This window comes from Vanessa atalanta, chromosome 1, assembly GCF_905147765.1.
Source record: "Vanessa atalanta chromosome 1, ilVanAtal1.2, whole genome shotgun sequence".
NCBI classification, from domain to species: Eukaryota; Metazoa; Arthropoda; class Insecta; order Lepidoptera; family Nymphalidae; genus Vanessa; species Vanessa atalanta.
In genome coordinates, this window is record NC_061871.1 from 7912021 (window position 1) to 7927716 (window position 15696).

General features: G+C 29.9%; 2 protein-coding genes across 2 annotated transcripts; both read left to right on the forward strand.

Annotated features, from left to right (window-relative positions):
- Window positions 1–695: 695 nt before the first annotated feature.
- On the forward strand, window positions 696–2314 carry LOC125077591. Its single transcript, XM_047689550.1, has 2 exons — window positions 696–756; window positions 1164–2314. The coding sequence occupies exons 1-2, from the start codon at window positions 696–698 to the stop codon at window positions 1712–1714; spliced, it is 612 nt and encodes a 203-aa protein (XP_047545506.1). The 3' UTR covers window positions 1715–2314.
- Window positions 2315–3688: 1374 nt separating this feature from the next.
- On the forward strand, window positions 3689–6803 carry LOC125064066. Its single transcript, XM_047670848.1, has 2 exons — window positions 3689–3859; window positions 5985–6803. The coding sequence occupies exons 1-2, from the start codon at window positions 3775–3777 to the stop codon at window positions 6125–6127; spliced, it is 228 nt and encodes a 75-aa protein (XP_047526804.1). The 5' UTR covers window positions 3689–3774; the 3' UTR covers window positions 6128–6803.
- The last annotated feature ends 8893 nt before the right edge of the window (window positions 6804–15696 follow it).

A 15696-nucleotide genomic window follows, 5' to 3' on the forward strand; every position in this document is an offset into this window, starting at 1 on the left:
ATTATATTACTTTAGGGAATTTTTAATGCTATATAAAATACAATATTAATAACTTTCGTGTGCCGAGATAACATTATGTCATATGTTATTGTTATTAAAACATAGTTTTAATTTACGATAGGATTTAATAAAAAAAAAATTAATGAGATCTTAATAGAAAAGTTGAGACTATCTAAATTGTTCAAAACTTTTTCAAATAATAGGTAAATTCGCCAAATTTAGAACCTTACCAAAGTTACCGTAAGTTGAATTTAACTTTACCGATATAATAATATATTAAACGATAGTCCCCGTCAGATTTATGATTCTATCATATTAGGAACAGCCTTAAATCTTGAAGTAATAAAAGTACTGTTATAGTTCAAAGAAGCTTGCAAAGATGAGGCAAAAACAACAATCATTGAACATTCAATACACTCATCACGAATAGATTAGTAACACCACAAGGAAACGGCCACCTTGACGGTGTTATTATATCTTATTACAATCCGAAGTATAGGTTACAATACGTATCAATTGAACATTTCTCGCATTTAAACTGAATGAGATTTATATCAAATCAATTATGCAGATTGAAGTCAACTAAAAGTTATTAAGTCCCGTTCATAAAACGGCGATGGTAAACATGTAATTTCTGTCTGAATATATAGCATGACGTTGGTATAACCGTTGCATTTCGAGTTTCGCTTCACACCATGTCTCCCATTTCAAAAGTGTTTTTGTATTCTATATTTGTAATCGGAAATATTTATGCAGGTACTATTATTTATTTTAATATTAGAAAATATTTGGGTCAACCCATTTTACAGAAAGATCACATCTCGACTTGATTATATTATTTCTATATGTTTCTCAAAGAGCTTGTGCTAAAAAGTCGTTGATAAAGATAAGGTATTTTATTTCGTACAATATTATATTAAAATAATATTTCTTTTGTTTTTATTTTAAACAAGCATAATATGCATTATTCAAATCAATTAATAAATGTTTTCAATTCATTACTTTAATATAAAAAAAAAAAAACAATATACATTTTAATATATTATTAATTATTTTTTTATAGCGTGACTGAACAAATAATTATATCATCATTCAAACTTAAGTTTGACACAATGAAGAATGATATAATTTAATTAAATCTAATTCATTTATTCTTTTAACAGATAAATTCGATGGAACTGAGCCGTATATTTATAAAAGTGAAATACCAATAGCGCCAAGATATGGTATGGTGGGTGTTGCCAGTGCCGCTGGAATATTGTCAAGAAACGGGCGAGTATCCTCAGTTGGGGGTATTCAGTTCTTCCCTTCCCTTAATAATAAAATACCATTTGCAGTAAAAGATGAAAAAGCTTTAAAGCAAAATATGGAATCTAATGAAAATATGGCAAACATGGCCCCAAATAATATCAATTGGAGGAAAGATTCTGATGGTAATATAGCCGAAGGTTCTATAAACTTTTATCCAGGGGGTGTAGCTGTTTCATCTTCAGCCAAATCTAGAAATATTGAGTCAAATGCAAATCCATGGGCTAATCCGTTTAATCCAATCATGTGGCCAATGAACGACCCTTTTAGCGGACCATCGAGAAATTTCAACTATCCTGGGAGTTTAGAGTGGATACACAAGGATATGTTCAACAATTACGTGCCGCCAAATTTATATTCCAAAAGGACTTGGCTCTATCCAACTTTTAACCCATTTTTAAACTAAATTTCTGTTTTACCAACTCCTATTAAAATTATGTTAGCAAAGTCTCGCACCGTTAATATTTTGAATGTGCAGATGTATGATATCTTAATTTAGGACCAATTAAATAAGCTCGAATGACTTGAAAATGTCACCAAATACCACGTACCAAAATTTCGTTTAAAACTTCAAGTTAACTCCTGTGGGTCAAAAGGCTACGCTATTGCTGGAATTTGCATTATTTTCTGTACTGTGCGTAATTTAATCCTAATGCGCCTTCTTATTCGAAGAATTATTCTTCATTGTTGTTGTGAATATAAAACTTGTGAAATCAAAGAACTTAGAAATTATCAGGACTCTAAATAGTAAATAGTAATATTTAAGTTGAATTTTATGCGTGTGTGTGTGTTAAGTTTTAGTTTGGACATATTTGTAGGTGACGTTAACGCTTCACTACCTTCCCGGTCATATTAAAAATTCCCTTTAGATATGGTTGTTTGACAAAAATGGCTTAAGAGCTTAAAAACTCCACGTTCTACACAATAATTAGTTCTAAGCATTTTTTCTGTATTGTATTCATGCCTTGAATCATAAAGTATAAATAAATTTAAAAAAAATTGTTATTTACGATTTTTAATAAAATAAGTGAGGATCTTTACTTCTCCGAAAGATCTTGGTTAATTTTATTCAAAAATTAAAATAAGCAATAAATTATCAATGATTTATTTTTTAAATGAGTTTTAATGTACGAAAATAAATTCAATTTCTTATTGACTTATTTATTTTCACATTTTATCTTATTTATTTAGTTCACATGCAGAAGTTGTATGGACAAGTTTATATGCCAATATGCCACCATTACTAATAAGGCTAATTACTTCTAGTGAATAAGTGTACGCCTCCTGAGTACTAATATCTGGTTATGTTCATGTCACACGCTGCTTAAGAAAAAGCGATTTCATTTAATAAGTTATGAATCAATACTTAAAGATTCTCATAGATAAATAATATAATTGAAGAATGCCTTAGGCCGTTAAAATTATAAATAATTTATTTAAGGCAACCTGTGCCCGCGACTTCGTACGCGTTTGAATTTTACAAAAAAGTTCTTGTTGTAGCCTAAGTTACTCCTTATTACATCAGCTTTCTGCTAGTGAAAGTCTCGTTCCAGAGATTAAACAAACAATACAGACAGACTAAAATTGAAAAAAATGTTATTTTGTATATGTACCGTGTATACATACATATGCATTAGGAAAAAAGCGATTATTTCAATATTACAAACATACACTCCAATTTAATTATATGTATAGAAGATGAATGTTATTTAAAATAATATAATGTTATTTATTTTTTAAAAAATCTTTAAAGAAAATATATATTTTTTTCTAATACGGAAGAAGGCAGCCAACTCGACAAACTTGTGAGGTACAAGGCTAACAATTTGTATACACGTATGAAACCGCTTTACGTTTATTCAATCGCTTAGCTTGTCACGATAACCGAAGCGGTCAGGCGACCCGCACTCGCTTCTCAAGCTCTCACCCACCTCTTCAACTTATGCAATCGGGTGGACAATTCTCTAATATTAAAATAAACTATTCCCGTACTTATATATTTTCTGGTATAACATAAATATACATTGTACCTAAATAAAAATGAGACAACGCATGAACAAGACATATCTTCCAATAAATGAAAAAAAATTATACAAAACTATGTTGAACATAACTAACATATAAGTAATTTTAAAGTTAAAGAAGGTAAGAACAGACAAATATTTAATTATATTTACTTATTTATTTATAAATCCACTATCAATTGTTACAAGTATACATATTTAAAAAAGCACATACATGTGTACCTACATGTATTAATTTACATTTTAATATTTATATATTAATTTAATACTATGATATATACAACGCTACACAAATAATAATATAGGATACTTAAATAAAATCTAGAATCACCCACCGCGTCCTAGATTGCACGCAAGTGAGACTGTTGACAATCGCTCGCTGTCCACAGCCGAGTCGCTACAGAATCGCCCGCGTTACCACCAACTCAAAACACCACTCACCATGCGTCTCCTATTTGTGATATTCCTTCTCTACGTCGTCTTCGTGTCCGCTGCACCGCAATCTAAGCTTCAATTCGGTAACAATGGTATGTAGCAACAGTTATTTTGTATTTTAAATCAATACATATAAAGTAGAAATTGAAAGACAATATTTGTTGACTAAATACGGCCATGGCATTTATACAATGCACCAATCGAACCCATAGTCGAAGATTTAAATTTGGTTACCAAATAAGTTTTATATCGTTATTGAGATTCATCAGAAAAATCTGCTACCTGCTGCTTACCCGCACAAAAAATACTAAGTAATCATTTTAATTATTCTGAATAACGTTTGTATAAGTCTGTTGTTATTAATTGAAATCGTATTGTATAAATATGGCAAAATAAGTAAATATTATACGCGAGTGTATTGCGTTGTAAAGATTGTGACGTAAGAACTTACAACCATTACATAAATAATTCATTATGCTACGTAAGTGGTAACTTTGAATTCAATAACTAAATTTATTGATAAACATTAATTCTCAAATATCAGTGTCGTGTTTTATACAATTATGTTCTAAATTTGAAATGTCAAAATTGATTCACGATATTTTTTTCTATATTTTACGTCATAAGATTTTTTTTAGCAAACTTAAATACAAAGGAATGGATATCTATTTTATTCTCATACAAAAATGTATATCTATGATTAATACTAAATTTTAATGTATGATTAATACTAAAATGTATGTATAATAAAAAATGATTTTAATAAAACATTAAGCAAATACAATTATTGATTAATATAATTTGAGATTATTGCTAACCGTTTTTAAACTTTACTGTTAAAAAAATTTTGTTTAGTTAAATTACTATTAAAAAAATTGTGAAATTTATCTTTCAATATTATCTGCTATATGATTTTAATTACTATAAAGTAAATGTGTATATTATTAAAACAAAAAGATAAAAAAATTACCTTGAAAGTATAATACGCAAACATCTGTCAAAGGTCAGACGTCCAAAGCCGTTGATTTAAAAAAAGCGCAATGACAAAATAATAAGAATTTAAACTGCATTTCAAATGCATTTTTCATACGTATATTATATGATATCGCTAGTTGGTCTTGTGACAAGCTTATATTCCGAGAACCAAGGTTTGATCGGCACGTCTGTCAATTAAAAAGCGTTTAGGTTTTTTCTGACAAGATATTCGCTGTAGTAAATCCGAGTTTAGAAATTAGCAATGTCTATACACTTATGGATCGGTAAATACGTAAACCTGTCCAAGTCGGTCCTGCTCCTGAACCCTTTTTGGACGGATCGTATTTGTTGCCTCATCGGATTATAAGAGTGCACTTGTTTTTGCGCACTCAGATGCACTAATTGTCATGCGCCATTAGAGCTAGCGTTCCTAGAGAACGGCAGTTGTGGCTAAAATCGACCATGAAGACATCGTAAATATTTAAACGAATATGTATCTAATATATAGATTTAAATACACAATTAATAGTGTCCATGATTAACTTATGCACAATGTGTAACCAACGCCAAGTAACATAACAATCGTAACTTGTCATAATGAGTCACTTGCATCATATTATATTGCTGTTACAACTGACTCATAGCTCATTCGATAAATACAAACCTCAGTTTAAAATGTCAAGAAATAATGTGTAACCAAAACATTTCCTAATTCGTATTAAAGTACGACCTCATATTTAATATTACAGCGAGTCAAATTCTCTGAGGTATTTTTTTTTTTTTTTCTATAAGCAGAAGTAGCACAGTTGTATGTGTGAAGAATGCAAAGTAAGTTATTCTAAAAATAAATGGCGCCAAGAGTCTATCGATCGCTAAACATAAAAGCAACAAAAGGTAACATGTAGTGCGAGTTTTAGATCATATAAATAGTTGATGCAATTCTCGTACTGTGCTAATGTAAATATCAAGCTTGAAGGTTTGCAGATTAATTTAAATTAAAATAGGAATATTATTTATATCTTCACTTATTTGATGTTATCTTAAAATACCCGTGTTAATAAACTATCTCTACCAATTACTGACTTTTCTACCGTATACTATATATCAAATTATACCAAACAAGAAAGGGAGATAATAAATTTCAATTTAAAATAAATAATATATACCTTTCTGTCAAAACCTTACCAGAACTTAATACCGTATAAATAAATCATTTTAACAGTATTAACTTATATTTTACAGAAAACAACAAGCAAGTGGTAGAAGAGGTTGTGGTGGAATCAGTTCTCCATATCAAGAGTCAATCCGGTAATCGTCAAGCGAGGACTGACGCTAGAACTAACTTGCAAGATGGCGCCCGAGTCGCGGAAACGAAAATTTATTAATCCATTAACATTATCATTATAATGTAATTTTCTAACTAGTCAAGTACACAAGAAGAAATTACGATTAAGGGAAAAATATTTTTAAGATCAATCATCAATTTATCATTTTAATCATTATCGATTGCAGTCCAAATCAACCCACTGGTATATAAAGCCTATTCCAATCGATATAGGAATAAAGATAAACAAACCTTAGAATTACGTATTTCATGTAATTTGCTAATAGCTCGGCTATATTGTGCACTACTGAGAGTTTATATATAATACAACACTATAACACTTGCCTAACTACTTTAATTTTACTTCCAAAATTTCCAAAATCGACAGTAGTTTTGTCGACGTTCAGAACGCTATTTTTTCGCAAATTCATAGTGAATATGTTATCGCGTCAATTTGCTATTAAATAAACAACTTATTTAGCTTTTTTCCTGTTATGGTTCGAATAGTATATAGACACTTTTTCACCAATTTTGTAACCGCATCATTGAGCAGACATCAATTTTAATTATGTTAATGGACCATCAAGCGTCGGACTAAAGGTAATCTGCCTATTAAGATCATTGCATCTCTGTACCACCGCTCTGTAATTGGTTTGGTCCACGCACCGCCCTCGCTTCAGGCCATGTTTTCAACCCACATTAAACTCATGATACAAATAAATAAATTTAAGAGTTAAGCTTCTTTTATTTTTGTCTTTGTAATAATGTAAGATATAAATTATAATATATAATTATTATTAATCATAAGGATATTTCCCTTTAATGAAAATTAAAATAAAATAAAACTGAAAATAATATTAGTAATTCCTATATCAATTACTTACTTACTTTAGCCCAGCAGTGGGAAATTTACAGGCTGCTAATGCTAACACTTACAATTTATTAGATAAAAGTAATATTTATTACAGTCCTAAATGGTGCAAACTGTGATTATAATTATAAAAAAGGAAATAAATTAAGCAAAATATGCAATGAGATACAAAAAAGAAGAATATGAAATATAATATTTTAAAGTGAAACTCACTCACTTCACACTCCTTGTGCCCTTTATTTGGAGTGAAAAGTTTTACAGAAGCGGTTGCATTTTACAAATTTTGAAATATTAAAATAATATATTCCGCTAAAAAGCGCAAAAGGTTTCCTTAGTATCCTATTAATTATTATTTCAATATAAATAAAAAAATCTATCGAGAATCGAGAATAATTGACATATTTATTTATATTAGTTTTGCTATTTATTTCAATTGTTTTAAATATCCAAAAAAATTAATAATTATAATAATTAATAATAAAAATAATAATGTACAAAAAACTTCCCTAGTAAATACTCTGAAACTACAGTATTTTTTTATTATTAATTATTATTAATAATAAAAGAAATGTTATCATGTCCTTATGATACGCAATTCAGATATCAGTTTTCAGATTTTAAAAATTAAATTAATTTTATTAATTTTAAACCTAAGTGTAGATCATTTTAGGGCCACACTATTCCATATCCAAATTCCAAAATGGGTAGGAATTTATAATAAAGCTTATCACAAGAAAAAAATAGGAAACAGTCTACAGTGTGTATTTTGTACTTACTAACTTATCTTTATGTATTGTTAAAGTTTCATTTAATTTCAACTATGAATATAAACATATGTTTGATACTTACTTGTTTATATTTCGTCAGTTGATAGGTTAATAAGAGATATAACATTTCTGTGTTTTCCTCTTACTCCGCTTAAAAATTTGAAATAAAATATTAGTTTTTTCTTTTTTTAAATATAAGAAAAATTTAAACTAAAATCATAATCATTTATTTTTTCAAACTCTTTTACGTGTGTAGTCGGCATATATGATAGATTAAAAAAGTGCCAAATCCAGTAATGGTATTCATAGAGCGAGACGCGCGCAGACACGACAATGAGATGCGCACGCGCTGCGAATAATGTACTACGCACTCATTCGGATATACAGGATGGATTTTCACGTAAATAAATCTGTGTGAAGTATTGCTTTATACGCCAAAATATTCAGGCAGCGTTGGACATAAAATACTTTTTTTTTAAATATTTTACGATTTCCTTCTCTCACCACGTCCTTAAGTAAAATCTACTCTCCTTAAGTAAAGTCTGATCAATAATATTAATTTTAAAGGGACAGAGCACAGTTAGTAAAAGTTATATTTCATAGATTCCATTAAAAGTGTATTATGTTGTGCTTCGTCCGTGTGGAATTCAATTTGTGACTTAAGAGTAGGTATATAATACATATTATATATGTACATACGTGCTCCCACATAAAAAGGTCTCGGCTTTTTTATATATACGACATATCCCAGTCTGAAATCTTATTATTACTGAAATAAAAAATGCCTATGATATTTCTAGATAACGTGCATTGCATTGCTTGACTATTGCTATAAATTAATTTTATATTAATTAATTATTAATGAATACAAAAAGTACGCGCTGTATAAATAAGAATCACGCCATATTTGAATACAATCAGTCGGCAAGCTGGAAGGATCACCACCGTTAGAGGCGCGCGCGCACCATCAACGATTACTTATTTCATACGTATGCCTAGAATACGGTTACAGCTTCGGAGAACTTATTACACGATTTTCATGCGAAAGATGTCATTGATTTGTTGTTATGCCAATTTTTCCATCCATTCCTCGGCAAAGTTTGAAACGAATTCGCTTTATCAACGATTTAAAGACGTCGAGGAGACACGTTCTGATGATTGTAAGAAAAATCTATTACACGTGCAAAAGTGAACGTACTGTAGATTAGTCGCTAGTGCATGTGCGTGCATGTAAATCACTTTTTTTATTTCATATTCCTTTTTTTTATTAGGAAGAAACATGCAAAGCCATCTGGTTTCGCTAACCAACAATGACATAATAAAATACTTTTCCGTAAAAAAATCTAAACATTCATTAGTCAATGTATTACCAGCTGAATTAAGATGATAATATGTCTTTTGTGACTGTTATGACACTGCCTCACGCTTCTTACCGAAACACAACACATCAAATTATTTATATATGGTTCCGACTTCGGAAATAGGACATTTGTCAACTAACCTATCTTAGGAAATGATTATAACAAAAGTATTAGTATTGCTACACATTTTTGTATTTTGTGGACTTGTGATCTATATACATATGCGTAATACCACTCATAATGAGATCTCTGAAACTATACGTCCGATTATAGACTATGTATTGAATTTTTTAATTTCAACTTAATGGCACAAGGTTTTTAAGTAGCTTTGTATGAATTTACCCGTACGAAGTTATCCTGACTTCTAGTATAAGAATAAGATCAGTTCTTTTAGGATACAGGTGTCAAAGACACTAAAGAAACAATAATAAAAAAACACCAATAAAAATTACAAAATAACTGAAACAAGAGGATTATTCTGATAAAAACTTCTTAGCTATCAATTGAAAATATAATAATAATATACTCCAATTGATTAGATATCATTCACCATAATTTTAAGTTTCATTCGTATAACAAGTAAGAAAAGATACATAGGCAACAATAAAAAAATTAAGGTAACAAATTATGAAGAAATCCCAATTAATATTATAAATGTAAAAGTAACTCTGTCTGTTACCACTTCACGCTTAAAGCGCTGAAGCGAGTTAGATGGTAAAATGGGGATTAGGGTTTGTGTGCTATTCAGTTTTATAAATTTCAAGCGGCTAAAACGGGTTCAGCTAGTTGCTAATAAACATACAAAATATAAAGTAATATTTTCTATTAAAAAATCTAGTTTGACTTACTTGCAAAACGTTATTCATCGAGTAATGATCGATATTATATTCTGAAATGACTATAGTTCCTATTGTAGTGGCGCAGAGCTGTCGAAAAGACAGAATATTTAACTAATAAAAGTATATAAAAAATAATTTAATCAAATTTTGCAAACAAACAAACGTTTGTCGTAATGGAGGTTCGCGTAAATTGTATGTATAAAATTAAATTTAAAATATATATTCGTAAAAATTCAAACTTCCGTAAACACTAATAAAATATGCATCGTGGCAGCGACAAGATTTAGAACCTAGAGCCTTTATAATAATTACACGCCTAACCTTAAAACGCGATTTATAAATTTGTATCTATTTGTATGCAATAGTCGTCCCCCGGCGCAGCCGAAATTGATCTTAATAAAATAGGTATATTGATTCGAGTTTATGCAGATGATCAGTCATAACATTACCCTATCGACAGATTAGGCTTAACATAAGAGTTACATAAAGGAAGTGTAGCAGGGAATGCTTACTTACTGTTTGTCTGACATAAATTGTTTTATTTTGAAGCTTATAAAGTTAATATTAATATGTTAATACCAAACATATACCTATAATTTATATATATTTACTACAAAAATGTTTGTTTTTATTCGTAGTTGTGCGAATTTAGTAGATAGCACACAATACTTTTATCTATAATTGAAATTAGGTATGACTGGTTATTAATACCTTGGATTATAAAAACATAATTACATTACTTAAGCATATGCATTATTTACATAATACAAACATTTTCAAATGAAAACTGTGTACAACAACACAAACTGTGTTACAAACATGTTATAAATGATACAGAGATCTATGTAGTTCCGTGCGGTAGGTGAAGAATGAGTGAACTTATATAATTGCAATAGGAATGGTTTTAACTTCTCACTGTACCGATGTCTTTCCGCTCTCTTGCCCACTTGTCTTCGTGCTGTTAACATTAAAAAATTCTATTTCTTAATATATCTAAGAAGTCTGTTTATATTGTATAACAAATAACACAGTGATCTAATTTGACGTAAGTTGCTGATCTTTAAAAAGACGTGACGGCGCCAAGCTGTTTTGTTGTAACAATCATTATTTGTATCACATATACACGAATCGTGTGTTTTATTTAATTATAATTACTGATATACATGCAAAATACGTAAGAACACCTGCGCATTTTAACTAAATTATGTAAAAAATCTATGAAATATTCATAACCTAATTGACCGATCCGCAAACCCATTGTCTTTTCAAGATTTATAGGACAGTACTTGAAAGAGAACTATTTTTTCGAAACGGAATTTAGACACGACCTCGCATAGGATTTATATTCAAATATCATGATCTGCAGCTGCTCTTGTGGAATTTATTTCATCGTACAACAATAAAAATTCTGATGTCGCACTGCGCATCTTAATCGAGTAGTACTGGAGAAGACATAAATTAGTAATTAGATACTTTTTTATATTCGTTGTAATAGAGTTCATTAGTTACTTGCAAGTATGTAATAGAACGCAATAAGTATTAAATTAATACTATCTCACAAAATCAAATGTATATTATTGTTATATACAATTATAGTAGTTTTTTTTATACAATGCGAGTCCTAGAATAATTATCGTATAATATTTATACACCACGTAATTTGTCATTTTCTATTCTATTTAAAAATTTTGCTGTATTATAAATACGCACGTTCAAACGCCTTATAACTTTAATAAAGTTTTGACTATTTCATATTTATATATCCTAGTATGTTATATATGTATGATTGTTTGAATTCGTATTGAGTAAAACGCCATTTATACATTATAGGCATAGAAAAATAATCAGCTAAATTCTTAAATGACCAAGTGCATACTTTAAGAAATTTGAATCGCGAAGACCAAATTTATTAGATATTCACGGAATTCTAAAAGTAAGACGATTAATCAGTTCGTGAATCACAGTTTCCGTCCTGGTATTCCCGAGGTTTTATTTTTTGGCCTGAGAACAAAAACCTACGGAAGTCATCACTATACATTATATAACCAAATACGTCACAACAGAATCACTGACTGACAGTGAATCAGCGACGTTGAATATTTTATTAGCCATAAACAATAATTATACAAGCTAAAGTTAATTACTTAAGCTACATCACGAATATTTAAGTTAAGAATATTTGCCATTTTCAACTAAAAACGTAAAAATGTCACGTAAAAAATATCTTTATATTTTTAAATAAAAAAAAAAAACCACTACAAAATTTCTAATGCTTTAAAATTTTTAAAATACCCAAAAAGAAAAAATAATCGACATGCAACTGATGTCAATTTGCATCATAACAATTTGTTCCTTAACCGGCCAAAGCACATATTTAAATCGTCTATATTGCTTTAAAAGATGTTAGGAATATTAAAAGCAGAACCTCTTCATAATATACAGTCTGTGTACGTATGTAGGTGACAGAAATCATTGTCGTGATAACCGTCTTGTCAAATAAAAAGGTACTTTATCTGCTCCGACGCAAAGAGCCGCGGTATTTCTGAAAATACTCGCATAATATGTCAATCGGGACGCTACGTGATAGATTTTTTTTTTGTAAATAAATAAGAGTTACTGTATTTCTCCTGGACAGTTATGCTTTGTCCAGAATAAATGTATATTGTTTAAATCTAAACAAGTTGAAGACAAATTGTATTTATAGTTAAGGTAGCATAGCTATAATTACAATTTGCCAATGTAACCACGACCATCGTCTTTCACTAGCCTGTTATGAACCGATTGAATACACTGCGTTTTTTATTTATCTGTATCTCTTCTTCATAATATCATCTGTGGCGATATCATTTATTTCTCCTATATTATTATTGCAATAAATTAAGCATGTATGTTGATATGGTACTACTCTTGGCACAGAAATAATATTTCTATACTTATAAATAGGTGTCAATCCAAAGACAACAATATTGTTAGAAGTGATATAAATATACAATTGTAATTATTTTCTTTCGTCCTCATTTTATAAATACAGTAGAACGCCAATTATCCGAATTAATCGGGGCCGGTGTCGGATAATCTAAAATTCGGACAATCGGACATAGATTGGTAATAAAGAAAAACGAACTATCACACATAGAATAAACTTTATTAAGTTTAACAAACACAGTTCTACAACTATAACAATTTTCATATATCTGGACTCCAGCGAGTACCAACTTGTTACAACACCACGAAACAAAAATTACTTTGTACTGGTTTTAATTTCTTATATTACGTTCAGGACCGATTCGGATAAATGGCGATTCGGTTAATCGACGTTCAACTGTACTTCCACATTCAGATCAAATATTCTTCATTGAATACGATATTTTTTCTATATCCTTGGTCTAAGCTTAGAAAAGTTCATATCGTTTAATTACAGGTCATAGATTTATCTGGCAACAGATTCGAAGTATCAGCCCGGAGTTTGCATGTAAAACTATTAAGAGCGTGCACGTGTTTATTAGTCTTGTGCACTATATTAATAAACTAAATTTGTCTTCATGTAATACGAAGATAGTAGTATCGAATAAATCGAAGGAGATCTTCGTATTACATGACCATACTATGATGATGATGTCCTTCCTTTCAGCTTTTCCTACATAGAATCCTCTTGCAATTTCACACTCAAGTGCCTAACATAAACAGTTTTAGTTGAATTGGTTTCACTTAAAAATTAACAATATGTGTAACATAATTATAGTCGAATAATATAAAAAACCTGAGGTTAGAATATTATAAACGTCAACAATTCAATTTCATTTTTGCGTCAGACCTAGATCTAACCTAGTTGCAACATATATAGGTAGGTCTTACCTAAGTAGTATAGTAAATAGTAGTATATTAGCATTTCCGTAATCTGAAAACTATTTTAATTTTCCTACTTCCGAATTTTATACTAATAGATTATTTATATTCGTAGGATTGCGAAGTAATGCAATCATAAATCATAACAAAGATTGACATTGCTAAACATGGCACGGATCTTGTCAAAGTCGATGCAAAAAATTAAACAAAACACAAAAAAATACTCCAGACGATAACCGATAAAAATTGAATAGAAGTCTTACTACGCGATCCACGTAGTGATCTAGAAGCAAATAATAACAATATCGATCGTGAACTTAGGCACGTCTCCATAGCAAGTATATGGTAATGAACATATAGAGTACAAAGAACAGGAAAACGCCTGATTCGTCCACTAGAACACGTGGTAGGTGTAGTAATACACAAAATTCAATATTCGGAATACATGCCCAAAAATGTTTAATCGAAAATTTGTTCCATTTGTACCTAATGGACATTAATGAGTTCTTGATACTCTTAGATGAGTTATATTTTACTTAATCACCTTATTAGATGGTTGTCATATATGTAGCGTTAATAAATCTAGCAAAGTTCGCCTTTAATATATATTCATAGTAATGTCGCAACACGTACAAGATCGTTTGATGCAATTCATATTTTGACGTCAATTTTTGTTTGAATATGGAATACTTGCGTATTTGGATTTGTGAATAGCATTCAATACCGTCTGTCACGCCGCAGCCATGGTGAGAGCACGATCCTGACGTAATTTCATTAGAAAATTATAAGCTAAGGACAATGGCTTCATATTAGTTTAACAATCAGATATTCGCACAAGACACGTACAGCCCGTACTTAATAAGTTTACCTTACACATAAAAAATTTTATTATAATATTTTATTACGTTTATATTTTAATATTTTATTTTAGATACTTTTTAAATAAAATATATTAAAAAGTATCTAATAATCATACATACCCAAAATACACATACGATGTTTATAACAAATCAAAAGCTCCGTCTACACAACGTTGGCAATTAGGATCTATATCGCCAGCAATGCTGTTTGAATCTTCGATTTCAAACTTTGATAACAGTATTGACTTTCAAAACATAGATCACAGACTAGGGTACGAGCAGTAGAACAAAGCTAACGGTGGTTCAAAGAGGTCCTTGCACTGCACCTCTTTTGCTGTTATCAGACTATCTTGATGTTGTATCGGTCGATCTGACAGGCGAAGCGCAGGCTGAATGTCTACCAAGGTAACTATATGCATGCAATTCTCGGAACCGTTTGATAATTTTAAATATATATGCTCTGATTGTGAGGCTGTTGGCAATCGCTAGGATTAATGTGTAATATGATGCCAAATCAGAAGCTTTTGATTATAAGTTATGTGATACTGTATTTATTGTTTAGGATATTATTGTAATTATTGATAAACATTTTTTATAAATATTACTGAGATAAAACTACAGATTAAAGTTAAGTTAAAATACAAAATAAGTAAGTAAAGTAATAAATTGAAACTATTCTTTAAAGTGTAATTTAAATTCTGATCCGTATTTTTATTTACAAAATGTTCTGTTTTTGCGGAATTTGTATTATTTTACTGAATATGTAACCGATTGAAACTAAATGATATGCATTGCAAACGTTACAATGGCATCAAGTCGCGACTCTTTTGCCCTCTATAAAGAAATCCTACTATTGTTTATCCTTTGTTTCCTATTGTTACGAGACGATCGATCGACTTGCATTATTCTTGGAATATCAATGTCCACAACTTGTTTCCAGTATTTTGTATTAAGGCTATGTGTTATTTCTTGAGCTAGTTTTTATATGGATTTATTGCATGTGATATTCAGTCAAATTTTGACTCTTGTTGAGTCTGAACTCACTCTACTTCGTTGTTGAACTAGGGATTCAGGTAATAAGGACGA

What these genes read in the sequence shown, in the direction of transcription:
- LOC125077591 (XM_047689550.1), top strand. Translation starts at nt 696, where the DNA reads ATGTCTCCCATTTCAAAAGTGTTTTTGTATTCTATATTTGTAATCGGA. An exon ending in AATCGGAAATATTTATGCAG is followed by an intron (nt 757 to 1,163) that starts GTACTATTATTT and finishes TTCTTTTAACAG; the next exon opens with ATAAATTCGATGGAACTGAG.
- LOC125064066 (XM_047670848.1), top strand. Translation starts at nt 3,775, where the DNA reads ATGCGTCTCCTATTTGTGATATTCCTTCTCTACGTCGTCTTCGTGTCC. An exon ending in GCTTCAATTCGGTAACAATG is followed by an intron (nt 3,860 to 5,984) that starts GTATGTAGCAAC and finishes TATATTTTACAG; the next exon opens with AAAACAACAAGCAAGTGGTA.